Below are 26436 nucleotides of genomic sequence, written 5' to 3' on the forward strand. Positions count from 1 at the left end.
AGAAGAACTCTTCCTCAAGAGCAGCATCTGTCCCACAGGTGAATGCGCCTGTGTGAGCCACCTCTGGGCTATCCCTCCTCCCAGGGAGGTGGGGGGGTGGGTTGTTTGGTAACTTTTGGTAATTTGAGGAGGTCTAGTACTGGCAGGGAGTGGCCCTCACCAGAGCAGGGCTGAAGTCCCTTCCCTAGTTTTGAGTCTCCTTCACAGGGAGCTGAGCACCCTCTAAGAAGCCACCAGTTGTGTGGGTTACTGGGTGGCAGGCACTTGTGCTACTTGTGTCACATTGAATCCCCACAGCTACTCCATGTGGAGGGCCTTCTCTGTATTTCTCAGGTGATGAATCTGAGCTTTAGCAGGTGTCACTTGTTTCAAGCTTACACAGAGCTGGGTCAGGAGTTACAAGCAGATGGCCTTAACCACTGAGGGACCCCACCCAGGGCAGCAAGTGCCTTTGGAAGCTACAGGGGGAGCTGGAGGCAGTGGGGATCTTAACTATCTCTAGTCACATAACCCTGGGGCAAGAGGACAAGGGTCCAGCACAAGCCTGCTCCCCATGGGTCTCCCTGGTTCCATTTTCTTATTTGTGACAGTCAGGCCCGAGTGTCAAACAATCTGCATTTCAAGTTTGACAAGCTTCTGTAGCTTGGGTCTGCCCTGTGATGAGTGAGAAATCAGTTCTACAGAAGAGGAAATAAGAATGTTCACTCAGAACACCAAGCCCAAGGTGACCGGGCTAAAGGAGAATAAGCAGGTAGATGGCTAGAAATATTTTTTTTTTTTAGGGAGATCCCTGAAATCCTTCTCTGTCCTGATTTTCTAGAAGCCCCTTCATCTGGAGTTTTTTTTAGTTTCCTCCCCCATGAGGCTTGAAGCTGTTTCCAGAAGGGCAGGGTTATCCTCCTGTTCTGGAGAAGGTGATGTCCAAGTCACTGCAGCCGAAACCCAGCCTCCTCCCTTCTCCCCCAACCCCTTCTAGAAGCAAAGAAAGCCGTGTTTTCCATGTTAAATTATTTTATTTTATATTAAAAAAACAACAACAATAACTTTAGAGTTTCACACACACACACACAGTATAAACACCTGGATAGGATTTTGTTCATGTCCATGTCGACAGCGGAACTACTATTAAAGTGCAAGTTTTCTGTTTTGTTTTTCCTTTGTGCAACTTCACACACACACATGTAAACAAGTCTCTTGGCTATGACTTGACCCACGCACCCCCGCCAGTTTTTTTCTGGAGGACAGAGGCCTTTGCCAGCTGTTACCAGCAATGGGGAATCACAGACAAGATAATGCCCCAAGGGTCCTGACCCTCAGGCTAAAGCCAGGCAGGACCGGTTACTTGATGCCCAACAGTGGCTGGTGAACTTCGCTTCACCCCCTCCCTACTCTCATTCTCTGGTCTCTGATTAAAAAAGAAAAGAAAAGAAATGCCCCCTCTGCTGGGCCACCATCCACGTTGTGAGGGTGGAGGACGCCAACAGAGAGGCTCAAAGGTGGGGGAGTCCAGGTCTTTGCCAGTTCTCCTTCCTTCCGGAGCAGATGACCGTCCCTTCTCTGTTTGGTGGCGCCTTCACAGTGCGCGAGGCCGGGTTTCGCGAAGGGAAGACACCAGTCCGCGTGCACTCGCGGCCCGGGGCGCGCCCAGGCTGGCCCAGGCGTCGAATTTGACTTACACAAAAAAAGTCCTCCTTGGATTGTGTCGCCGGCGCGGTGGGGGGCTCCTAGCTAATGACGCAGCGCTCCTTGTCCTTGGCCTGGCCGCCGCCGCTGGCCTTCTCGCGGATGTACATGAGGTCGCTGTGCACGCTGGGCCTGCGCGCGAAGGGCGCCACAATGCCGAAGGCGTCCCCCGGGTCGCCGCCGCCCCCGCTGCCGGCCCGCAGCAGCTTCTTGTTCCGCAGCGCCTTTTTGTGCAGCACGTCGCAGTACTGCACCGACACCTTGCGGTGCAGGTCGGGGCTCATCTCGCTCGGCAGCTTGGCCATGGCGAAGAGCGCGCGGAACATCTGGTCTAGGCTGCTGTTCTTCTTGGCTGAAATCTCGAAGTAGGCGCAGCGCTGGGGGTCGTCGCCCACCAGCTGCTCGATCTCGCGCTGCTCCACCTCGCGGTAGAAGTCCCGGTCCCCCTTGTTCCCGCAGATGACCAGGGGCACGTCCACGTTCTCCTTAGTTTTGTTCTTGAGGCAAGACTTGGTGTCCAAGATCTGCTGCTTGAGCCTCTGCACCTCCTCGAAGGAGTCGCGGTTGTCCAGGCTGAACACCAGGATGAAAACGTCTCCTGCAGAGCGGGGACAGGGGACAGAGAGGTGAGGGCGGCTGCCAAGGGGCTCCCGCAGCCGCGCGAGGCGCGCGGTGCGCTTAAGCGCAAAGCTCAGAGCGCAGAAGTGGGACCCGCCGCGCCGCGCCGCCAGCCGGCCCTCGCAGGGTTAGCCTGGACCCGGTCCCCACGCCCTCCCACCCGCGCCCGCGCCCGCCGTCCGCTCCGGCTCCCCCCCAGCTCACCTGTGAGGATGGAGAGGCGCCGCATGGCTGGGAACGGGTGGTTGCCGGACGTGTCCAGGATGTCGAGCTGGTAGACCTCGCCGCGGATGGAGTAGAACTTGCGGTGGAAGTCCTCGATCGTGGGTGTGTAGGCATCCTCGAAGCGCCCGGTGAGGAAGCGCGACACGATGGCCGTCTTGCCTACCTTGGACGAACCGAGGATGACCATGCGGTAGCAGTTCTTGGCCGGGATACTCAGCTCCGAGTCGGTCGGACACATCTTCTTGATCATCGCCGCCAGTTTCATTGGGTGGAGGGGCCGCGGGGCGGATGCGGGGCCGAGAGAAGTGCTGAGGGCTACCGAGGGCGCGAGAGTGGACACGCCGGAGCGGCAGGGGACTCTGCTCGGGCTCAACTCGCCTGCAGATCGTCTCCGGCTCAGGACAGGGCTCTGGACGGGCTCGGACTCGGGCTAACTCTCTGAACACAGGCAGCTCGCTCTGGCTCTGCTCTTCCCGCCGCCGCCTTTATATGCAGCCGGCGGGGGCCGCCCCGCCCCGCGCCACCCTGCGCCCTCCCAGCCTCAGTGCGTCACGCCCCGCGGGCACCCTCCTCTGCTTCCCCGCACCCGCTCCTGCCCGCGACCTCAGCAGCTGCACTGCTGCTGCCCAGTGGGCGCGCGAAGGAAACCGAGTCCGGGTTGGGGGCTAAGGGCGCGCGAACCCACCGCACAGGGCACAGCGGCTGCAAGGGGCGTCAGTTGTCCTGGTCCTGGCTGTGCCTGACTTGGTCACTTCGGGCTAGGACCCCCAACACCCGCGCACAGACACTTAGTCTTTCTTTAGGCCTCAGTTTCCCCAGAAAATAACGACAATAATCCAGCAGGAGCAGCGTTTTCGGGCTTCGGGTGAGAGCCCCTAACGCCAGCCCCTTCCCCTGGGGCGAGCGCTTGTTCCTTGGGGGTAGTGGCCCAGCGGTGGTGGCTTTTGCAGGCTTCCTGAGCTGAGGCCCGCGCTGCACTCTCAGGCCGCCAGAGGGCAGCAGAGGACCCCGCCCGCAGCATGGGGAGCCGGCCGGAGGGTCGCAGGGCTGTAGAGCCTACAAGGGGCTGTAGGAGGGGACCGAAGGGAGCAAGGGGGCACGAAAACTGGGGCGCGGTGCTGAGATCCAGCAGGAGCCGACCTCTACTCTAGCGCTCTATTGAAGATCTCAGGCTGTTCCTTTCTCCCAACCAGAGACACTCTGTGGCCTGGAGGGGTCCTCAGCCAGGGGCAGCCTCCACCCTTTTCTGGTCCTTGACCCCAAAGGCCCAGACTCACCTTTCCTTTGGTCCGCCCTAGGTCAGCGTCGTATCCCCTACCCCATGGCACTTTGGGCTTTTGTAGTCCTGCAGACTAACATTCCCTTTTGGTAGTGGAGGGACCCGGGGCACAAAGCCACAGAAGTGGCCCCGGAGCACTGCCAGCCTCCTGTCCTCTCTGGGCCTCAGTTTCCTCTTGTGGAAGATGGTGGTTCTGACTGGGGGGGGGGGCGGGGGGGCATGCAAACACACCAGGAGGGCAGGACCCGATCAAAACAATAACAATGTGTAGTCAATGGCCCGTGAGTGAGTCCCCTTGAGTGGAGACTGGCAGCTTCTGGCAGGTTGATCAGTAACCAGAAGTGGGCTGGCTCTCCTGGAAGGCCCAGAGCAGGCTGTCTGGGGCCAACTGCAGCCCAGAGATCCTGAAGGGACGGCCACTCTGGCTAAGATAGGTGAGGCTGCGCTCTTTCAGTCTTGCATCTGATTTGGGAGAGACCCAGGAAGTATTAACCATCCCAGCACCCAACAATGGGGCTCTGGGTGCCAGGCCCACGTGCCCAGCTCTTCACAGAGTGCCAGTGGAGGGGCTTTCAAAGGCCATCGCAGCAGAACCCCTCCTCTGATGACCCAGGATTCTATTCCAATCTCCCCGTCTCTGTGGAATAGTGCAGGGGTCCACCCCCAGGGCTTACACAGAGCCTGGAGTGTTTCTTCGGGGTCCAGCCCTGTTCTAAATGATGCTGCCCTTCCTCCAAGCAGCCTTGAGTGGTAGGACTATTAATCTCTCCATTTTACACATGATGGAGGCCCAGGGAAGTGAGACGCAGGAGTCCCAAAGCTACTAATTATGGCGGGCTAACACCCACCAGCGCAGAGACCTGTCGCTCTGCCCATCCCTGTTCCTCCACAATGGCTCCAGCTACGGGGCTACTACCAATGTCCAGCTCAGTTCTCAGCCCAGCAGGGTACCCACCCTCAGAGAATCCTCTGGCTTCTCTCCCAGGTCTCACTCTTGAGGTCAGATGTTTCGAGCAGACACCACAAAGTGGACACCCACCCACGGAGTGAGTGTGTCCTCTTGGGCTTTTGAGAAGGAGCCATGACCGTGCCAAGCTGCAGGACATTCACTGCAAAAAGGGGCTTGTCGAGGTGCAAGTGGGGACTGGTCCTCTCCCCTGTGTCCTCTGCTGGGCCCTGACTCAGGATGAGACTGGCCAGGGTTGGAGTAAAGGTGGACCTGTGTAGCCATCCTACCCCGAGTCTCCAGGACTAGGAGTGTCCATTTGATAAGAGCGGAGGGTTCAAGAGTGGCAGGACCAAGGATCTGACCCAGCTGTCACCACGGAGACCCAGGAAGCAGGGCCCAACCTAGATCTAGAGCCTCCCTCCCTTCCCTGTCTGGGACAAGGCTGGGCCTGACGTCAAGCCCCCCAGTCCCTTCTAACTGGAAAGTGACCGTGGTGGATACTGAGCAATCGTGTGATTCTCGGTGGCTTTGGACCCAGTACCCCACCCCCCCATGATGCTGGGTTATGGAGGGCTCCTTCCCCCAGATAAGAGAATTCCCGCGGCGGAGCCCCCTGCCTCTCCCATTCTGAGTGCCCAGAGCCCCTGTGCCCGGCCCAGCACAGGGACACTCCACTCCCCAGAAGCAGGTGGGCACAGACGGCTCCTTTTCTTTTTTTTAAAAAGGACCATCTCTTCCAAACCATTTCAGAGAGAACCAGAGAGGGACAGGAAAGGCAAGGCCCCTTGTGCCACACTCCAGGGAACAGATCTGTCAAAGTCACGTACAGTGATTTTCCTGCTCTGAATGGAAGGGGAACTGTCAGCATACCACCAAAATGTCGGGGGGGGGGGGGGTGGCCATGGGGGTGAAGAGATGGCCCTCCAGGCAGGAAATGTTGGCCACACAGCCCGATCTGTTAGTGCCTCAGGGGCCCCAAACCCTGGCCTGTCCCCCCAAGGGACCAGGTGCACAATGATTGACACCCCTTAATAGCTCAGAGCTGTTGCTTTGGGGTACCCCAAAGCAATTTTCCCCTCAGGGCCTTTGCACTTGCCATTTCCAGATCCCTGGAGAGCTCTCCCTTTTTTGCTTTTAGGTGTTAGGTCAAATGTCACCTCCTCCTCAGGGAGGCCCAGCCTGAGCACCATGGCTAAAACAACACCTCCACTATCATGTCACTTCTTAGGTTTGGGGTGTGATATATTCTGCTGTCTGATCATCTTTTTCTTCTTTTTTGGTCAGTTACTATTCAATCAGTCCAATTTTCTCTCACAGTTTTTGAAGTATCAGTTTGAATCATATAATAATACTATCTATTAGAAATGGCCTGATATGGTCAATTCTGCAGGGTTCCACTTGACATGACTTAACAGTCCCATGCAGAACTCTGACGCCAATGGCTTGAAGAGAGCCCGCCGACCCAGGGAGCTGTGTGACTCCGTCACGTCTTGTGCTCCCACCAGACAACCCGGCTCCCAGCTAAGCTGGCTGTGCCCCTAGAATGGTCTTGCCCTGTGTCTGGCTTTCTTTGCCCATCACAGGACATCCATCCATCCACCCGTCAGCCACATGGAGCTTGGAGCGTCCCTCATTACTCCTGGATCTAGAATGTCCCTCAAAGATCCACATGTTGAAGGCTCGGTCTCCATCCAGCCCAAGGTGCTATTAGGAGGTAGTCGGACCTTTAGGAGGTGGGTCCTGGTGGACGTTGGGTCCCTGGGAACATGTCTTTGAAGGGGATATTGGGGCCCTGGTCTCCTCTTCACAGGCTCCTGCGATGATACACTGGGCCATCCCATAGTAGAGACAAGTGAAATCATGAATCAAAATAAACCTTTTCTTCTTTCAGAATGATTACCTCAGGTATTTTGCTACAGTGACGGAGAGCTGACTAACACAACCCCCACTGATTGTGCCAAGTGCAAACTTAGTCCCAATGAAACCCATCGTGATAGGAGAGGTTGAAGGCTCGGTCTCCATCCAGCCTTTTAAAGAAGTTATCAGGGCTGGGGATGTGGCTCAAGCGGTAGCGCGCTCGCCTGGCATGCGTGCGGCCCGGGTTCGATCCTCAGCACCACATACAAACAAAGATGTTGTGTCCGCCGAAAACTAAAAAATAAATATTAAGAACATTCTCTCTCTCTCTTAAAAAAATAAAATAAAAAAATAAATAAGTTATCACTGACGGAGGGAGGAAGTGCTGGGGAGTGATATTTGCCAAATTATTTTGTTATCTTGTGTGCGTGTCTGAATACGTAACAACAAATCCCATCATTATGTACCAATAAAAAATTCCCACTGAGATGGAAATGTAAAGTGACTCAGACACTATGAGAAATAGTCTAGAAGTTAATCAAATTGTCAGAGCTACTGTATTATCCAGAAATTCCCTAGGTATAAACCCAGGAGAAACGAAAACATACATCCTTATGAAAGCTGGACACTAATGTTCAGTGTTATTTATGTGGCTCACAGGTTTGTACAGCCCAAGTGTCCATCAACCCACGCATGGATAGACAAAATGTCCGTCCACAGAATGAAATATGTTCAGCAATTAAAAGGAAAAGAGGTATCAGTATGGTTAGAATGTCACACCAAAGACGTGCTGAAATTTTATCTGTATTGGGGGGTATTGAGGGCAGAAACTTAATTCAACTAGGTTCATGGACTAGAACCTGCAAAACTGTGAGGCAAAATCAACCTTTTCTCTTTATAAGTTGATTATCTTGTGTATTCTGTTATAGTGATGGAAAGCTGGCTAGTACATCATCCAATATTGAGCTTCCCACCCTGAGCCACATAAATCTTCATTCTTTATAAATTAGTCTGTGGTATTCAGATTTAGCAATTTTTAAAAAACCATACACAAAGACAAATAATGACACATGAGACAACATAGACAGACTTCGAAGTCAGACACAAAAGGACAAATCTTGCGATTCATTTGTATGAAACATCCAAAAGAAGCAAATCGAGAAAGCACATGGGTGCTTCACTGATGCAGGAGAGCACCCTGGGCTGACAGCGAAGGGCACAGGGGCTTCTTCTTGGAGTGATGGAATGTTTCACAGTGACCGTGGCCAGGGTTGCACAACCCTGTGTGTAAACTAAAAGCCATCGAATAGCCCACGCTGAACAGGTGAGCTGTCCGTATGTACAGGAATCCTGTCTCCATCAGGAGGCTAGGGTCGGCCATGAATGGACTCCTCCTCGCCCTGTGGGCGTCTTCTCTGTAGACCCTGCTCCCACCCAGCAGCCAGAGGGACCCTGTCACCTGCTATTCAGTCAAACCCCCATGTGTGGCTGCAGAACCCGAGCCCCCCCCCCCACCCCCAGGCTTTGGGGCCTTGGCACACACTGTTCCCAGGGTTGGGAAGCTCCCGGCCCCTCGCCCAACTTCCCCACCCTCGGACCTCACCTCACCTGCAAGAGGGCTCGCCCGAGATTGAGGATGTGGCAGCAATGACATAAATGTGCTCCAATGACTGTCCCCAGGGGAAGCGTGCCCCGAAGGGGCAGGGCCTAAAAACTGTCCCTTGCCGAGTCCAGTGCCTGGTTCATAGAGAAGCTCATATTACTGGATGGGTGTGTGGAAGGGGGGGGTCGTTCCAGGCCCAGGGAGTACAAGGGCGGGTGTGGAGGTGACCTGGGAGCTGAGGGACTCTGGAAGGGAAGGGCTGCAGCAGGCTGAGCCCTGGCCCAGGAATCCTGCCAAGGGGAGGCCCTGCACCCACCCTGACCCTGGGGAGGAGGCCCAGGCTTCCCTGGAGGGTGTCCACTGTGGCCCTGTGTGCACGGTGGGATCTTGGGTCCCTGGCACTTTGTAAGTGCCCAACCAAGCCATGACCTCGGGGATGTTAGGAAAGGACAGCCCTCAGACCCTGTCCCGTGTAGTCCCTGAGCCTGACCGAGTCCAGGGGCTGAAGGAGGGCCTGAGGTCACAGATGGAGGGTGGGGATGAACAGGCACAGGCCCCCTCAGGGCCCTGATCCCACGAGCCCTTCTGGGGCCCTCATGGGGGCCAACAGAGACCCTGCAGAGGAACGGATGCTGGCTTGATGCCGAAGGGCTGAGGGTCTCTGGTACCTGGGATGGTCACCTGCTGAGGCTGGGGCCTGATGTCCAGGGGGCCAGCTGTAGGACAGGAAGTGGCCACACTGGTGGAGAAAGAGGGTTCCCCTGTGGCCACCTCTGTAGTCCTTGCAGCGACTCCTGACCCCACACTCAGGGTCACCTGAGCCCCACCTGGCACATGCCCCACCCTTCCAGGGCCTGCCCGTCACCCATTTGGTTGGCAGCTCAGGTGGGCACCCCCTGTGGACACTGCGTGTCCAGTGGCTAGGTGGCAACTCTGGGGGATGACAGCGTCTTCTCCCCAACCAGACTGGGGTGGCCAGGGGCACGCCCACACAGCACCACCCTCACGTCTGCAGACTCCTCCGGCTGGACCCAGGGGAAAGGGACAGCGAGGAGTGTCCTGGGAGTGCTGGGGTGGGGGGAAGGTGCCCAGGGGTGAGGATGTGGCCACAGCCGGGAGAACCACTGAGTGCCTTTCCCGTGAGGCCTGGACCGCGGTGCCACCTCAGCCCTGGGACAATCCAGAGGAAGGGCCTGCCTGGCCGGGAACCTCAAGGGATATCCAGCCCTGCCCCGCCCCCCAGGAGCCCACAGCCTGCCCCTTCCCCATGAGGACGAGGATGAGGGTGGAAAGAGACCTGGAGGGGATGCCGGGGTCAGGGGGTCTTTATTGGTGAGTGTGGGCACAGAGGGGATGGAGGGGCGGGGGGCTCAGTGGCCACACGGCAGCATGTCCAGGGCCCCCGAGGCAGTGGTTTCCAAGGCACTGGAGCAGCCCACGCTGGGCACAGCAGGAGCAGTGGCCCAGCACCACTCTGGGCTGCGTCCTCGCAGAGCGGGCTGCGTCCTCGCAGTGGGCAGGCCCTTGGCAGAGCCGCTGGGGACCCGTCAGCTCCTCCGGTGAGACCTGGAGGCCTTCTGCCGGTAGATCTCCGCGGTGAACGGCCTGTGGAGCAGGGAGGGCTTCAGTCGGCTGGCCAGGCACCACAGCCCTGCCCCACCCTGCCCCACCAGAACTCAAACTGCCCTGCCCCCAGTGCCAACGGGACCAGGTCCTTACTGTCACCCAGAGCTGCTGGGAGCCTTCAGAGTGTGGGAGAAGCCACATGGGTCCAGGGCCGCCTGCCCATGTGCCTGGGTCTCGCAGGCCCTAGACGCGACCCCTCTGAGCTTCCCAACCTGTGACTGGCGTGGCCCAGTGGGCGGAAGCCGCAGAGCTTGCCTGGCCACAGGGAAAGGCCAATCACACTGACCCCTGCCCTGCCGGCCCCTACTCACTCCTCATACAGGATGGCCACCATGTAGACAAGGGCCACCATCACCGTCAGCAGCAGGCCCGTGGGACTGGCGTGTCTGTGGGGACAGATGCATGGTCAGTGGGGTCCAGCCGCCTCCTGCTACCACAGCAGGTGCTCGGCTGACACTGGGACCACTGGGGACAAACGAGCTGAGCTATTCCTGAGCCCAGCTTCCTGAGCTGGACTTCCCAGTGCCCCATCCTCAGGGTCCTGAGTCCTGACCGTCTCTCCATCGGCCTCTCCTGGATGGCTGGGTCCTCTTGGGGTGGAGCCTGCACCCCTTCTTTGTCTCAGGCCAGGCTGGAGCTCAGGACACTGGGGGAGCCTGTTCTCTTGTGCCCAGGAGATTCTTCTGGGGCAGAAAACGCTCCCCCCACCTACCAGGGACAATGTTGTTAGGAAAGAAGAATTTTCTAGAAAGCTAGTCTGGGCCCTCCAGAACACACAGCCCGCTGGCAATTCCTGCCACCTGAGCCCCAGGCCCTGCCCACAGGTGCAGCCCCTAAAGCCACGGCCCTGAACGCTCTGGCTATGGGGGGAGGAGGCTCCACTTCCTCCCCACCCCAGCCCTGGCCAGGCCGCCTGGGTGGTGGGTAGGCAGCCTTGCCCGCGCAGGCCCAGCTGAAGCCCCCACCCTGGCCCGGAGGTTGTACAGCCCCAGGCAACGCGTGCAGTGGGCCCAGGCCTGGCCAGAGCATCTGTCACAGGCTCTCTGCTGGTGACCAGCCTCTGACCTTGCTGTGCCGACGAGCGCTGGCAGCTTGTTAGTGACGGCATTGAGGAGCCTCTGAGCATCTGCCTCAGGTTTCCAGAAATAGCTGCTGTCAAGCTGTCCCCCAAGCTATTTCTACAGTTACCTCTGATCCCACCAGCTCCCGCAGTGGCCGGACTGCTGCGTCCAGATCAGCGGGAGAGAGATGAGGGCTTGCTGGTGAGGCACAGTCGGGGCCCAGGAGGAGGCAGTGGGCAACACTAGCCAGGCCTCAGGCTCTCCTTGGCTGCCCTCCAGCCAGCCAGCACAGGCTCCCTGGGTGGGGGCAGCCCCAAAGCAGAGGTCCCTGCAGGGACTCTCTGCCCCTCCCACTCCCTGGCACCTGGACCTCACAAGTCTGTCCGTCTGGGAGCTCTGGGAGGAGACAGAGCAGATGCAGATACAACAAAATCCTGAGCCCAGGCTCCAGTGCTGGGCCCAGGGTCCAGTGGCATCCTCTCTGCGGGCACTGAGGAGGACAGAACCCCGGCCTTGCACGACATGGAATGAGAAGCCTGCCTGACCCCACAGCTCAGCCCCCACCTCTGCCACTGTCCCTAGAGTGGGCTCACTGCCACATGGAGATGTGACACCAGAGACGTTTTCGGGGTAGACATGGAGTCTGCCCACCTGGGCTTCCCTCCCTGCCCCACGACGGTCTTCTAGAACGAGCAGAGCCTCTCAGCACACACCAGGCATCCCGGGGAATGGGGAGGCTGGCAGGAGCAGGCTGACTGGCCCCAGGGTGCACCTCTGGTGGCCCCAAGCTTGTGGTATCCCCAGGACTGATTCTTTACTGCTCAGGACAAAGCTCCCTGGGAGCCCCAGTGACCAGGGGTGGATGTGGCCTGGCAGCTTCTGTGAGCAGCGGGTCCCTGAGCTGAACTCTCTAATCTCAGCTTGTGTCTTCCCAGAGAATCAGGTCCCCAGAGGTCAGCAGGGTTCTAAAGTAGGACTCTTCGTCTCCTCTGCCCCACCACTCACAGAGGACGTTTTTGGGGTACAGACTTGGAACTTGGAATGGTGGAAGGCCCGGGGGCTGGAGTCTAGCCCTCCCCATCCTAGCAGGGGTGGCTTTCGGCCTCTCTTGCACTGTGAGAGGGCCACAGGGAACCCTGTGATGGTCACCTGTTCCTCCTGGCTGAAGAGCCACTCTGTCTCCTGCTAGGCTCAGGGAGAAACCTGGTCCTTGGCCATGGTCCCCGTCTCACAGGGTCCTACAGGCCGTGATTGACTTTGGAGGGGAGGGCTAGCTGGTTGGGATGACCCCAGATAGACCTGCCTTGGCCAAGTCTCCTTGCCTGTGAACAGGCCCAGGCTCATTCACATGAGTCACCTGTTTGGGGCTCAGCCCATAGGAAAGCTCTCCCCTGCCCACCAGCTGACTGCAAGCCACCACAGGAGGGTGCACAGTTCCCTCCTGTAGCTCTGTGGCTGGGGGAGGGCCTGCCCTCAGTCTGTTTCCCCACGTGTTGTGGGAGGGGCTGGACTGATCCATCTTCACTTCCTTCCATGATTCCAAAATGAAACAGACCCCAGCACCCAAAGGAGTCACTGGAGTGGCCCCAGGGAGGGACTTGGAAAGCCCTTTAAAAGCCTTCCCCAGCCTCAGGTCAAGACCCCGAGGGTAAGGCCCCCTGGCAGCCACTCCACCCAGCAGAGAGGCAGGTGGGACACCCCGACTTTGCACCTCAGACCTGCAGTGTGAGCAGGATGCCACCCCTTCTCAGACCTCAGCCAGCACCACAAAACAGGCCCCCACTGCCCCCAGGGCAGAGATGGCCCCAGGGCCTATGGGTGAAGTGGGGAAGGGTGTGGTGGGATTTGGGGGTGGGACAGTCCCGTTAGCCCAGAGGGGAAAAGATATGCACTCTTAAACCCCTTCTTCTTCTCATCTCCTCCAATTTTTCCCATCTGAGGTCACCCTAGGTCCAGCTTGGCCTCCTGACACCTTAACATGGAGATGCCAGTCCTGCTCTGCAGACAAGGGACAGAGGAACCCAGCCCCTGTTGGAGGGTTGCTGAGATGGCGTCCTGGAGAGAACAGGGGCTCTACACCATGTCCAGCCTCACGTCCCTCAGGAACCCCTCATCCTGGTCCACCAGGTGCCATGCCTGGGTGCTCAGCCATGGGGCCCTGGTGGATGGATGGGCTGTGGGTGTCCTGGAAGCGGCCCTGCTGAACCATCATCTGCCAGATGGGTAATGGCTCGTCTCTAATGAGCCCTTGCCTCTCCTCAACGCTGTGTGGCTAACGTCCTTGGAGGCAGCTCTCAGGTGTTATGTGTTCCAGGGTGACTTTCACTCTGGGCACCAGACAGCTGGGGACATGTGTATGGGTGCTTCCCTTGGAGAGAAGGGCCACTGATTGCTAATTCCAGCACAGGGGGTTTGGAGAACAGAGGGGCCCCCACGGGCCAGGAGGTTTCCCTAGCAGAGGGAGCACCTTAAGGTGGGTTTGGAAGGCCTGACCAGGGGTGGAGTGGGTGATCTGGGCAGGAGCAGCAGTGTGTGTGTGTGTGTGTGTGTGTGTGTGTGTGTGTGCGCGCGCACTGGCCCTAGAGGGGTGTCGGTGTGTCAGGGAATCGGGAGGCTGCCAGCAGAACCCGGGGAAGAGGGCCTGTCTCACTCTGAGCTCTTCCTCAGGGTCCTTGGATCCTCTGTGTGCTGAGTGAGTCTGGTGACAGGCACATCTGCCCCTTATCAAAGTCCACTGCCCAGGTTCAGGCAAGAGGGGCTGTGCTGAAGGCAAGTGGGAGGGACGGTCCTCAGGTGAGCTTACAGGGCTGGGGACCATGTGGTCTGGGTGTGGGTGAGGGCAGGGTGGCTCCCAGCCAGACCCGCAAGCCCCTTCTAGCTTCTCGTCACTGACCCTAGCGGCTGTGATCTCAGGAGGGAACATCTTGCTCCTGACATCCACTCTGCGGGATCTAATCTTTTGGGGTCCTTCTGGTTTCTGAGAACACCTACAACATTCTAGACAAGTAATTTTCAAATGTTAAATAAAAGCAGCAAAGATGCTTCCTACAAAAAACTCTCCAAAAACGGAAGAAAATGGACTGATCTGAGCTGCCAGGCAGGAGCGGGGAGGGCACGGTTTGCAGAAGCAGGCAGAGGGCCCACAGTACAGCCTCCTTCACCACAGGGTCTTGTTAGTGCCCACACTGACCATGGCAGACTGAGGTCCTGGGCCCACTTGCACTGGCACCAGGTGGCTCTCTGTGGGAGGAGGGCATCTGACCGCACAGGTTCGGACCAGCTCCCCTGTCAGGAGCGCCCTGGAGGACATAGGGGTTTTGGTCAGCCAGGGCTGGCTCTGTACTCCTGGGCGGCTCATGTGGCCCCTCTGGCATGTGGGACCAGCACATTGTTTGGGGATTTCTCAGCCCTAATGTGCTAATTCAGGGCTCAGCAAACACCAGCCCCAAGACAGAGAACACTTTTTACATTTTTAAACAGGTGAAAGAATCCAAAGAATATTTCATGACACATGAAAATGACCTGAAATTCCAACTTCAGTGTCCACACATGAAGCTGTGTGGCCCACACCCACTGTTCCCCATGTCTTTGCACATACTTGTGCTACAGGGCACAACTGAGTGGCTATGCCCTGCCTGTGGCCCTGAACTCCCTGGCCCTTTAAAAGGAAGCTCACCAAACCCTGTTCTGGGAGGTTGTTCCTGTTGCCACAGATAAGAAACTCCTAAGAAATCAGAACCCAGATGCCCTTGGCTCCCTGAATGACCTCCCCCTCCGGGGCCCAGCAGGTGGGGCACAGGCTGGTACTCACAGGACGGCCCAGCCCAGGTAGTTGGCCGTGCTCCCCCAGTACATGGGGTTGTCCACGATGTTGAAGGGGAATGTGGTCACTCTTGCCTCCTTGAGGATCCCAAAGTAATCACCTGTGGATGAGGCAGGGCAGGATGGGAGGGTCACCGGGCCATTTATGTCCCCTGGACTTACCATTCCTGAGGAAGGTAAGACAGGGCCCTGCCATCAGGGGGACAGGTTCAGCACACACAGCCATCAGAGGGCCCCCCACAAGCTGCAGATGCTTTGGAGGGTGCGAGGCCCCAGGGTCTGGGTTGCTGAGCCCCACCCCACATCAGCACCTGCTCAGCCCTCTATCTCCGAGTTCCCCCATACTGGCCTTGCCCTTCTTCCTTGCCTCTGTGACTTTGCAAGTGCTGTCCCCTCTTGGCCTTGGGCATTTCTTTTCATAGCTCCCCCCTCCCCCCCCACCCTGGCCAACTGCTCTCCCTCGGGGGAAGACAGGGGCCCCCTCAGGCTTCTTGCAGGACTGCTCTGGGCAGGAAGAAGTGACCGCGGGATCACAGGCACGGCAGTCATCACAGGCTCCGTACTGCGGTTCAATAAAGGACGGCCCGCGCCCTCCCCGCCTCCTCTCCCAGACATCCTGCCTTTGTTTCCTGCCAGTCTGGGGGAGACAGAGCTTCATCTCCACCAGAAAGTAGGGCAGCAGCATGACAAGGAGAAGCCACCAGTGGGAGGGGCCTGGGAGGCACAGTCAGCCCATTGTTGGGGACAAAGAGTGCAGGGGGCCTGAGGAGCCACCAGAAGACTGCTGGGAGCCTCTTTCTTCCCAGGAAGTGGGAAGTGGGGCAGTGGGGCCTGGAGGCAGGTGGTGGGGAGAGGCTCTTCGGGCTCCTTCCTGAGGAAGTGACCGCCTTGGCCTACATCCAGCGCCTGTTGGGTCCCTCTAGCATTTCTAGGCCACATCTTCTGGGGAGGTCCGTCCCAAAGCTGCAGTCACCCAGCACTCTGCCTGGCTCTTCTAACTGTCCACCCACGGCAGCCTCAGGGTGTCCTTCCTCCTCCCCAGGACTCCACCAGCCCTCGGTCTGCAGCCATCGTGTCCATACCCACCCAAGCCTCCACCACTGCGGGGTGCTAACCTCTGTACAGCGCTGCACCCCGTCCTCCAGTAGCCCCAGGCACTCCCTACCCCCAGGTCCAGGCAGAGCCCTCCTGGTCTTCCTGCCCCAGCATGGTGAGGACCACTTCCTGACCCAGGGTTCCCGACCTCCAGTCTCAGTCCCACCAGTCCCTGCTCCTCCATATGGGTCCCCTTCCATGCTCCCAGCTCCCTCAGAATGAAGCCTCGCTTAGCCCCACGCATGACGGGGTCCTCCGCCTGACCTCCAGTCCTGCCCTGGCTGTGCCCCTATACAGCTGTGTCCTGCTGCCCTGTCAGCCCCCCATTCCTCTGTCCTAAGGCCTTGTCTTCTCCTGCCTGCACCTGCAGACCCAGATGCGCAGCTCCCCTCTCCCAGGGTCCCCATCTCTGCTCTTGTAGGGCGGCTCCCTGCAGCGCCTGCCTGGGCAGGAAGCACAGAACCAAGGGCAGTGCTGCCCACTCCCGCTGTCCCAGCAAGGCCCTGCCCAGGCAGCCAGGAAAGCAGGGCTCAGTGCCATCCGATCCCTTTGGGCCTAGCTAGTCCTGAACACACAGTCACACAGAGTTTGGGGCTGGTTCCTGGGGACAAGGCCAAGGTGGATGGGGCACTCTGCACAGGGATGCCAGGCAAGCTGGCAGGACCCCATGGACTGCCACCAGGCCCTGCAGAAGGCTGAGGCCCAGAGTCTGCATCTGGCCAGGGGCTGGAGAGGGAGGAAGGACCACGTTAGGTAGAGCCTGCAGGTGGGAGGAGCTCCCTCTAGGGATGGGCAGCTGCCAGCCTCCCTCCGCCCCTGCCCCAGCCTCCTCCTGCTGGTTTTGCCCTCAGCTCCCAGGTTTCCAAGGAGCTGGAAGCTGCTGTGACCATGGCAGGGAGTGGACGTCTGGCCAGGCCAGCACTGGGCACCCACTCCCAAAGTACAAGAGCCATAGGGACTGAAGAATGAAGAAGAGACAATGCCCCTCCACCCTGCACCCCACCCTAGGCCTGAGGCAGCCCCACTGGTGGCCCAAACACAACAAGCCAAGACCCCATCTGGCCTGGCAGCCAAGCATTCTGGGACTCCCCAGGGCTAGCAGGGCATGGCTGCGACCGTGCACCCAGGAAGAGTTACCACTGCTTCTGTCCATGCCAACAGGACCCCAGGGGGCCTTCTGTGAGGTAAATGTGGGCCCTGCTCAGGGCAGCAGGGAGAGCCCCCATTGCCCCCCCAGGAGGCACAAGTCCACTGTCCAGGAGTCAGATGAGATAGTAGAGCCCAACCCCCCCCCTTTTAGCCATGGACAGGCCAAACCCAGAGGTGGTGGTGGAGCTGGGAGTCAGCTGGGTCCCTGGTGCTTCCCAGGGAATGTCACAGATGGCGGGTGACAGCCACGGGGCCCCACTCATCCTTGGACCCCAGTGTACCCGCTCAAGCTCACCCGGCCCTGGGTCTTACCTAGAAAGGTTCCGGTGAATCCAAGTGCAAAGAAGCTGGAGAGCACAAGCAAGGTGCCCACGCCCAGGAGCAGCAGGCCCAAGCAGAAGGCGGCGGGGCTCTCCAGGCCCTCCATCCTGGGTTGGCGCAGCATGGCCTGCGTGAAGCTGCAGGGCAGGGGACAGAGAGCACGTCACAGCACTGGGGCAGGTTCCCTGACGTCCTCGATTCTGCTCCATGACTCTCAGAAGGTAGTCAGCCTGGGAGTCACACACTCGGTGCCTGCTGCAGGTGGGGTCCAGGCCACCTTGAGAGTCCTGACTGCCACAAGGAGGGGACAGGAACAGGGGCCCAGGCTGCCAGAGATTTTGATTTTTCTAGAAGCCAGAAATCCTGACCTGCATATGAAATAGCCCACATTTTAGAAATAGGTCACTCATGACAACCATCTGGGACTCTGTGCAGGCAGCTGGTTCAACCCCAGGACCACTGGTCTGTGAGCTCTGGTCCTGGCCCTGAGCAGCTCGTACTCTGGAGGAAGGTGAGCCTCAAAAGAGAAAAGGTGCACGTGCCAAGCAGGCGGCCCAGCAGGCCCAGCACCTGACTGCCCTCTCCTGGCACAGGCCACATGAGGTCTTGGGCACCATTCTCCCAGCACCCACGTGCACTGAGCCTGGGGTGGGCTCCGCACTGCCCATTTGACTCCCAAGACCCCTGCATAGGCCAGGCCACACCCAGGCAGCTAACTTGAATTTTAGGGCACCTCAATGGCTTCTTAGTGTCCTCTTCCCCCCCCCACCCCAGTTCTCCGTTGGCCTTCCTTTGGAGCTACGCTATTGAAGGCCTTACACAAAGGCTGTGGGATAACCAGAAAGGGGGTGGCTGTGATGGCCTGTCAGTGGGTTAGGGTGGGTTCTTCAGTGGGACTCTCCTTTCCTGGAGTGGAAGACCTGGAGCCAGTGGGGAACAGGCCCCGATAGGAAGGAGTAGGCACTGGTGAGACAGAGGCACTGGACGTTAGACCAGAGGCACACCCAAAGGAAAGGATGCGTGTGGGCATGCACGTGCGGGATCCAAACCGGCATTTCCCGTTTCCCCATGATCATGACATTCAGGACAGACATGAAGATCTGCTGCTCACCCACAGCAACTTACACTCACTCTGTGCCAGACACCTTCCAGCAAGGGCAGCTCACCTCCCCACCCCCATCCCCGATCCATCCATCCATCAACCACCCACCTAACCCTTCAACATCCACCCATCCACCTAATCATATATCCACCCATTCACGCATTGACCATCCATCCGTCAATCATCCATCCATCCATCCATCCGTCAACCATCCATCCATCCATCACCCATCTATCCGCATACCTACCCACCAGTGCACTCACCCACCTACCCATCCCCTCTGCACCCAAGCACCCGTCCAGTCATCTGTGCACTCTTGTCCATGCATCACTGAGTGTCTTGCTTGCCAGGCTCTTTCGGCAGAACACATTTGCTGTCACTCACTCCAGCAGTGACAGCAGACTGCTGTGGCACTATCCTTAGGCTGCACTGCACGCTGCCTCCCTAGACTTCTTTCCTCAGCTAGACTTTCTGGCACCCAACACAAGAAGGCATAGTAGGTGGGCCAGAGAAGGAGGGCCTGTCACCCACACCATAGCAGAGGCTGCAGGTGACCTGTGAGCAGCAGCACACGGTCAGGTCAGGACAGACCCAGCCTGGTCACGCTGCCCACACTCTCAGTTCTCCACCCACCACCCTTCCTCAGCCCTTCTGCTGCCCGGGCTCAGGGTCACCCTGCAGCTCCAGGCTGAGCCACTGGAATTGGTGCAGGGTCAGAGCTGCCATGGAGCCAGGAAGCATCACCCACACCCAATGTTGTGAGGGGAGGCCATACCCATGTCCCCCACCCTCTGGGCAGTCCTGGGACCCAGGCCCACCCTCAGCCTGCAGGCCTAGCTTCTGAGGCCACCAGGTTTTGTCACCACCAGCCTTGGCATCCCCCACATTGTCCAAGCAGATAGGAAGGGCACGGAGAGGACCAGGCACCAGCAGGACTGAGCCCTGCCTGGGTCTCCCACAGGCACCCATGGGGGCCGTGGGTGATGCTAAGGGTCTGGGTTGCTCTGACCGCCCAGCCTCCAGGCTCAGTCCACCCGAGCCCAGGGGCAGTGAGGCTCGTGGGGCTCCCTCTGGGCAGCCCTGGGCTGCACGCCTTGAGTCTCTGGGGGTCACCAGTGGGCTCCTGAGAGAAGAGGGGATGGGGCTCCAGACAGGGGAGTCCCAGCCTCAGCCTGCCCCTCTGAGAACTGGTGACCCTCCCCTGCTCCCTCGCATGAAGCTTCTGCTGCATGAGTGCCAGGGGACACTGTGAGGAGTGCCGGGAAGGTCAAGTTGCCAGAGGGCCGTGCCAGCTTGGGGCAGTGGTGTAGGGTGCAGGAGGGAAGGGATCCTGCAGCCCAGCTATGAAGGAAGAAGGGGTCCCGGGGAAGGGGGTGGACAGGGGGAGCACTCCAGATAAAGGACTGGCCGGCCGGGTGCCTTGGGGCTGGAGCAGACACAGGGTGGGATGCGCAGAGAGGTGAGGGGCCTAGTGTTGTCTGGAATGGATTCTGGGCGCGTACGGTGGAAGAGCAGAACAGACACCAGTCAGATCATGCAACACTGGGTGAGTCACTAGGGCAGAGTCGAGGGGGCCAGGAGGCCAGAGGGGCACTCTGGAGGGGGACCTTACTGTGACTGACTCCTTTCTGCCCAGGGGCAGAGAACGAGGCCACTCACTGCTGGGCCTGTTTCACACTCTTGGTGGGTCATCTTGAAGGTTCCTCATCCAGGGGAAGCTTCTGGGCCAGTGAATGGGCAGTGACGGGCTGCCCCAGTCCCCTCCTGAGCTGGCTAATGGTTCCTGGGCCTGTGGTTGCAGCCCAGGGCTGCCAGCAGGAAGATCGACCTCCCTTCAGATGCTGGGATGAGGCCAGAGCTCCCCCCAGAGCGCCCTGGGATCACCGCTCCAAGAGTCCTCAGAGAAACCTGGCAGTCCTCCCCCAGTGGTCTAATCTTGGCTCAGCCAGCCTTGAACACGCTGTGACACAAGTGGCGGGCTTACTGGAATCGATGCCCAATTAGGCGAGCGGTGTTCCAGCCCCTCCAGTAAGCCAGGAAAGCACAGTCCATCCCACCCATAGAATTAACAGAGGGACAAGGAGCTCGGTGGCTGTGCGCTCTGCGGCAGAATGGGGTAATAGGAGCAATTTCCTTTGGAAATATTCTGCACAGGGATGGGGGTGAACAGAGATTTATTCATGCGCCTTGGGTTCTATTTTTAAAACATGGATTGAGCTTCTGGTCACCAATGTGACCTGAGGCTGACTGTATTCTGCTTCCCTGAAATCCCGGAAACCTGGGGTATACGTGGGAGAGGGGCATCGGGAGCCCGGGGGATCATACCAGGTCACAGGCAACTGGCCACCTAGCGTCCACAGCCCCAAGGCAGACCTGTCCCCTGTTCCCATCTGAAACTGACAAAAAAACACTTCCCTAACCTCAGTCATTAAGTGGGTCTCCGTGTTCACGTTGCTGGGTGGCATAAACTGGCACACACTTCATATTCTCCTTTATCTCAGGGCGAGATGAACTTGCTCTTCTCCTTAGACTAAGCAAGACAATCCATGAAATGAGCAATCTAATGGACTCATTTTCCTAACATGTACTAAAACAAAAATGGATTTGAACATGTAGTCCCCACAAAACCACCTGGGGACTTGAATTTAAGGCCAACGTGCTACACATCTACAGATCTGAGTGACAGGGCAGCTTTTCAAAGTGTTTCCAAAACCCACAGCAGCCCACAGAGACTCTCATGTTACAAAAAAAGAAACAGATGGGTCGGGGCCTGGATGGCAGGAGCCCAGGTGAACGGCTTCTCCTGCCTCCCCAGACCTGTGAACAGTGCAGAACACCGGCTGCCTAGGGGTGGAAAGCCAGTCCCCAGGGGTGTGGGGGGCTCTTCTTCCCACCATTCCAGCTGCAGAAGGCAGGCTCTCCCTGAGTCCTGGGCCCCACCTGACCTTGCCCAGGCTGAGATGCACACCCTCTTCTTTCCTGAGATCCAGGAAGTCTAACCCAGTTCCCCTTTCAGCTGCCTGCAAGGAAGTCCACTGGTGACTGCCAGAAGACACCCTGGGCTTCCTGATGCTTTAACAACACGGCCACATCTCCTCCCAAGGCCACTGGCTGCCAGGCAAGACAGGCAGGAGGAGAGGCTGCAGACTCAGCCCTGCGAAGCCAGCTGTCCACACCACCCGGACCTCACAGGCCTTCCTCAGGAGCAATACGGTGGCCCCATGGAAGGCAGTGGCTCCAGGCTACCCAGGTCTGGCTGAGGCTGGCTGGCAGGGGGGAGGCCATGGGGAAGGGGTTTCAACAGATGCCCTGAGCCCATCAGGCCTCCCTCCCGATCACGCTCCACAGCGAGAGCAAACAAACCTGCACTAATTGCCCACTTGGGTCTGGACTTAGCACCATTAGCCTCCAGATAACAAGCCAGCTCATCCTGCCCCAGCCCTCCCCAGACCACCAGCTGGTGCAGACCAGCTGACAAAGTGGCCCCCTGGGACCCACCAGCAACTGCAGGGCCCTGGCCTCCCTCTGGGCAGGCAGGCGAGCTGACTGCACAGTGCCCCTTCAGACCCCCCTCTCTGTGACCTGGAGTCAGTTCAAGTGCATGTGTGTTCTCTTCACTCTGCGCAGCCCCCGGAGAACAACACACCGAGAGTGTCCAGAAAAGGCCAATCCATGGGGACAGAAGGAGGATGAGCAGGGGACTGGGCAGAGGGGGCGGGTACCTGCTTCATGACACTGGGACTTTCATTCTGGAACTGTACAAAAGAGGTGGTTGCACAATGCTGGGAACTAGTAAATGCCACTGAGCCATGTACCTTAATATGGCAAACTGTCACGTGTGGTTTAATATATATCAGAATGCACAGGTCTAGGTGTGGGCCGAAGTGAGGCACTGGGAGGGGTGTTGCTGGATGCAAGGGGGCAGGAGCCCCCAGGCAGGAAGGGTCCTGAGCAGAGTTCCTCCCCAAAGCCCCCTCCCCACCCCTGCACCTGAGCCCACGTGCCACACACCAGCCAGTGTGGGGAGGGAGGAGCTGGCTGTCAATTAATGCAGCAGAGGCCAAGGAGGGGAGCAAGCAGGGCGGAAGGACAGGGGGATGCTGGGTCCCACAGAAGCTGAGGGTCTTCTGTGAAGATGGGGACCTACAGCAAATACCTGGAGGAAAACACAGGAGGGAGCAAGATCCAGTGCTGCCGCTGTCTTTTGACCCAGAAAATCGGAAGAGAAAACCAGTCTGTGGCTGCTCATGCACATCTTCTCTTACTTCTGAAATTTTCCTGGGTCAGCTGGACCAACCAGGAGAATAGTATGGACCTATCAGATGGGGACCCCAGGTTCAGCGGATGCTGACATGGAGAGGTCTGGAGAAAAGGGGGCCACAGTCTGCAAGAAAGTCCGAGAAAAAGCCAGACAGTCTCTGCCAGAACTTGCACGTCAGAGCTGAGCTCATGTGGCTTGTAGCTCTCCAAGGCACACGCGGTGCTATGGGGTCCTGGAGGAGGAAGGAGGATCCCAGCCGAGGGACCGGCGATGAGGGGTCCTTCCAGGTCTCTGCTAGCATCCCATGCTGGGAAGAAGGTGCCACATCCAGGCACAGCAGTGCCCCTCCACCCACTCCTCCATGGGGACCTGCTCACATGGAGGTCACTGCACCATTTGTTGATGTTGTTTTGATCTGTTTGTTGGTTTTTGATAGGATCTCACTATGTTGCCAGCCTCTGAGTAGCTGGGACTACAGGGTGTGCACCGTGGCACCAACTCACTGTGCCATCAGCTGGTCCCCTCCGCGAAAGCCACTCCACACGGCTCCACCATGCACTCTCCTCATCAGCTTCACTGGGGGTCAGCTCTAGCCAGCTCCAAGGCCACTTCCCCAGCACCTGTGAGGTGGGACAGCCCTAGATCCCATATGGGCGCATGTGCACATGTCACACTCTTTCCCATCTGGATCCTTCCTGAAAGCAACTACCATTCCATTTCACAGATGAGTAAACCAAGGCTCAGAGAGGTGGCATGACCTACCTGGGCCCACTAGTTCATCAAGGGCAGAGCTGAGGCTGACCGGGCACCTGTCTCTTCCTCAGGCTGGCTCTGACTCAGCCAAGTGTGGCATCAAACCAGGAACACTCAGAACGGTTCAAGAAATGAACAAACCGCAGTGAGATGCCACCTCACACTCATTAGGATGGCCATGATCGAAAAGGCAGAGTAACCGTCTCAGCAAGAGTGTGGTGAAAGTTGGAATGCTTGTGGAACGCACGATGGTGCAGCCCCTACGGAAAACTAGCAGTTCCTCAAAAAAAACTAAGCATAGTTTCACTGTATGACCCAGCAATTCCACTCCTAGGAACTGACCCAGAAGAACTTAAAATGGACCTCAAAGGTAGAAGTGACCCAGGCGAACAGAATGTGATCTATCATGACCCTGAATGCTGTTCAGACTTAAACGGAAGGAAATTCTGACGCATGTTACAACACGGATACAACTTGAGGACATTGACAAAACAAGCTGCCGCTTCCACCTGGGTGGCACGACTCAGAACAGAAAGCAGAATGCAGGCGGTATTGGGTACAACATTGTGAATATATTTAATGTCACTGAATTGTACTTTTAAAAATTTTAAAGTAAGCTGCCACCAAGGGTTGGCTGTACTCTGTCCCCTGCACACCCCGAGCCAACTGGTCCCAAAGCCATCTGTCGTTGCTGAGGGATGACAAAGAGAGGCTGGAGTCAGGCACCTAGAGGTCACACTGCTGCTTTTCCTGGGCTTCTTCCTGACCCTGTTGGTCCCCCACCTAACTCAGGAACTCCTTCCTTCTCTGCCTCTGAGTCCAATCCCCATTTTGGAGCCAGGAGGCCAAGATCTTAGAAGTCTAGGACTCCGGAATGGGTCCTGGGCAGTAGTTTGCAAAATTTGTTTAGCTACTACCAGAGAGAAGGAGCCACTAGGGTGCACCTCCTCCTTCCCTCACTCCTCACCGAGGGCCTGGGTGTCTGCATACCCGTGGGAAAGGCTTGTTTGTGGAGGAAAAGAAAGGGCAAAAACATTAAGTAGTTTTGCTGGACTTGGGTGGCCCCTTGTAGCAGCTGGCTTCCTGAACCAGGCAGTGGCTGGGGAAGGGGAGGAGGGAGGGAGCAGGTCACCGTGGTCTCCCCAGCAGAGCTTTTAGGGAGCAATGGGCCCCACTGGGGGAGGAGGGTAATTTGCAGCCCAGACAGCCCAAACCAGCTTGGCCGCCAGCCTGAGCTGAGGACTCCCTCACCCAGGGAGCAGACACAAAGGGCCTCTGTCTGGGGTCAGCCGCTGAACTGTCCACAGCTGTCCTGGGCCCCAGCCAGCTCCTACCCCTTCCTGTTCTCTCCCTCCCTGGCACCCTAGCAAGGCCTCCTCCAGAAGTGGGAGCACCCAACTGAAGAGTGTAGATGAGTGAGATTCGCTCAGGGAGGCAAGGAAGCCCTTGCACACCCCAAAACCAACCCGGGCCGCCTGCTCCCAAGCCTCCCACGGCTCTCTGTTTCCCACCACACTGAGGTGCGGATAGACCCCACTTTACTCACCCAAGCTTCCCCCACTCTTGGCTCAGACCACCCCCACTGAGGAACTTGGGTGAACATATGCTATGCCGTGGCATTCAGTGGACATTAACTTTCAGAGTGGCAGAGGCCTGGGAGGAACTCAAGGGACACGGGCAGGGCTGGGTGATGTTAAATATGGCACAACCTCGCTGGGAGTTGTAAGCGGAGAAGAATGAGAAGGACCTGCACGTGTTGCTATGGCACGGCCTCCACCAAGTTCTGCCCTGTGAAGCCAGCCACATGCAGGACAGCACACAGGGGTTCCAGGGGGAAGCAGATATCACCTCCTAAAGGACAGCCAAGGCAAGGGGAACAGGATCCCCTGGAGAGGGAGGGGTCAGTGTTGGGCATCCTCTAGCGCGGTTGTATCAGACTGGCTGTTTTAGTACGCGGTTTCTTTTTGGCTGAGAGGTACATACAAGGGCTGTTCAACCTTGTCCCAGCAGCAGGAAGGGACTCCATGTTTATTGCAAAACTTCTGCACTTCTAACCATGTCCTACTCCAGGGCCTCTGTGACTCTCCAGCTGTCCCGGGGGGAGTTCCTGGGGGTCTGCAGTGGCTGAGGATCAGTATCTTGGCAGGATTAGACCAGGATGCAGGACCGTGTTAAGCGCCTGCCGGGTGTACTGACATCAGCTACGTGTTCCTAGGCTCTGCGGGGAAGGGGGTTCCTCCCAGGCAGCTGAGGTGCAGTAGCTGTGGGAGGCAAGGCAGACTCAGGCCTGTCAGAGACTGGGCCTCTCCCCCTCGAGCCCCAGGCAGCCTCTTCCCCAGGGACCCTTGCGCCATGGGAGGGAAAGCTGGACCCATCCAAACCCTGGTGCTAGACACAGCTTGAGTGAGACACGGGCGAGAAGGCCAGACCAGAGCAGCCAGGTACCTAGTTTACCTGTTGGGAGGTTTTAGAGAGGGTCAGACCTCCAAGAGGTCATAGGTCAGCTAGGCTCAAGCCCCAGGCTTCTATACTCACAGTGCAGGTTCATCCACTCTGCATTTAATCTCAACTACTTCATGATCACCTCCAGGTGAGTCCCTGGAGACACACTAGGCAACAAGACAGGTTTGATCTTAACAGTCTGTCAAACAGGGCATTAGGTATGAAAACACCTTAAAGGGACTGAGCAGGGCGTCACGGACCTGCAGGGGCTGAGCAGGAGCCCAGGGGAGCTGAGCTCTGTTCAGGTAGGGTCTCTATAGTGTGCCACTGGAGACCAGTTATCTGGCAGGTACCACAAGCCAAACCATGTGAAACCAGACAAAGCAGGGGAGTGCGGAGAGAGCCTGGCAGAGGTCCTGCCCTGGCAATGGGGCAGAGGTGGCCTGGAGTTGCAGTGCCATGGGCAAAGGGAGCCTGTTGGGTGGGCAGGGTGTTGATGTGGTATGGGAAGGCCAGATGGGGACTGGAGTGCTATTCTTAGTGCCATGGGGGTGTTAGCCAGGATGATACGGTATGATGTTTGTCCTAAC

General features: G+C 58.0%; 2 protein-coding genes across 3 annotated transcripts in view; both read right to left on the reverse strand.

Annotated features, from left to right (window-relative positions):
* Window positions 1-993: 993 nt before the first annotated feature.
* Rasd1 (ras related dexamethasone induced 1) lies at window positions 994-2978 on the reverse strand. The gene is made up of 2 exons (XM_027921497.2): window positions 2506-2978; window positions 994-2281 (listed from the first exon to the last, which is right to left on the reverse strand). Exons 1-2 carry the CDS (start codon window positions 2789-2791, stop codon window positions 1725-1727), a joined length of 843 nt encoding a protein of 280 aa, XP_027777298.1. The 5' UTR covers window positions 2792-2978; the 3' UTR covers window positions 994-1724.
* Window positions 2979-9523: 6545 nt separating this feature from the next.
* Window positions 9524-26436, reverse strand: part of Pemt (phosphatidylethanolamine N-methyltransferase) — a 77915-nt gene continuing 61002 nt past the window's right edge. For both annotated transcript variants that reach the window (XM_027921478.2, XM_027921477.2), the window contains exons 4-7: window positions 17280-17425; window positions 14713-14824; window positions 10152-10226; window positions 9524-9819 (exon numbers count right to left, since the gene is read on the reverse strand). In XM_027921478.2, coding sequence (XP_027777279.2) covers window positions 9762-9819; window positions 10152-10226; window positions 14713-14824; window positions 17280-17425 — 391 coding nt within the window. In that variant the 3' untranslated portion in view covers window positions 9524-9761. The remainder of the gene's footprint in view (window positions 9820-10151; window positions 10227-14712; window positions 14825-17279; window positions 17426-26436) is intronic.

The sequence above is a fragment of the Marmota flaviventris genome, chromosome 17 (assembly GCF_047511675.1).
Source record: "Marmota flaviventris isolate mMarFla1 chromosome 17, mMarFla1.hap1, whole genome shotgun sequence".
Taxonomy (NCBI): domain Eukaryota; kingdom Metazoa; phylum Chordata; class Mammalia; order Rodentia; family Sciuridae; genus Marmota; species Marmota flaviventris.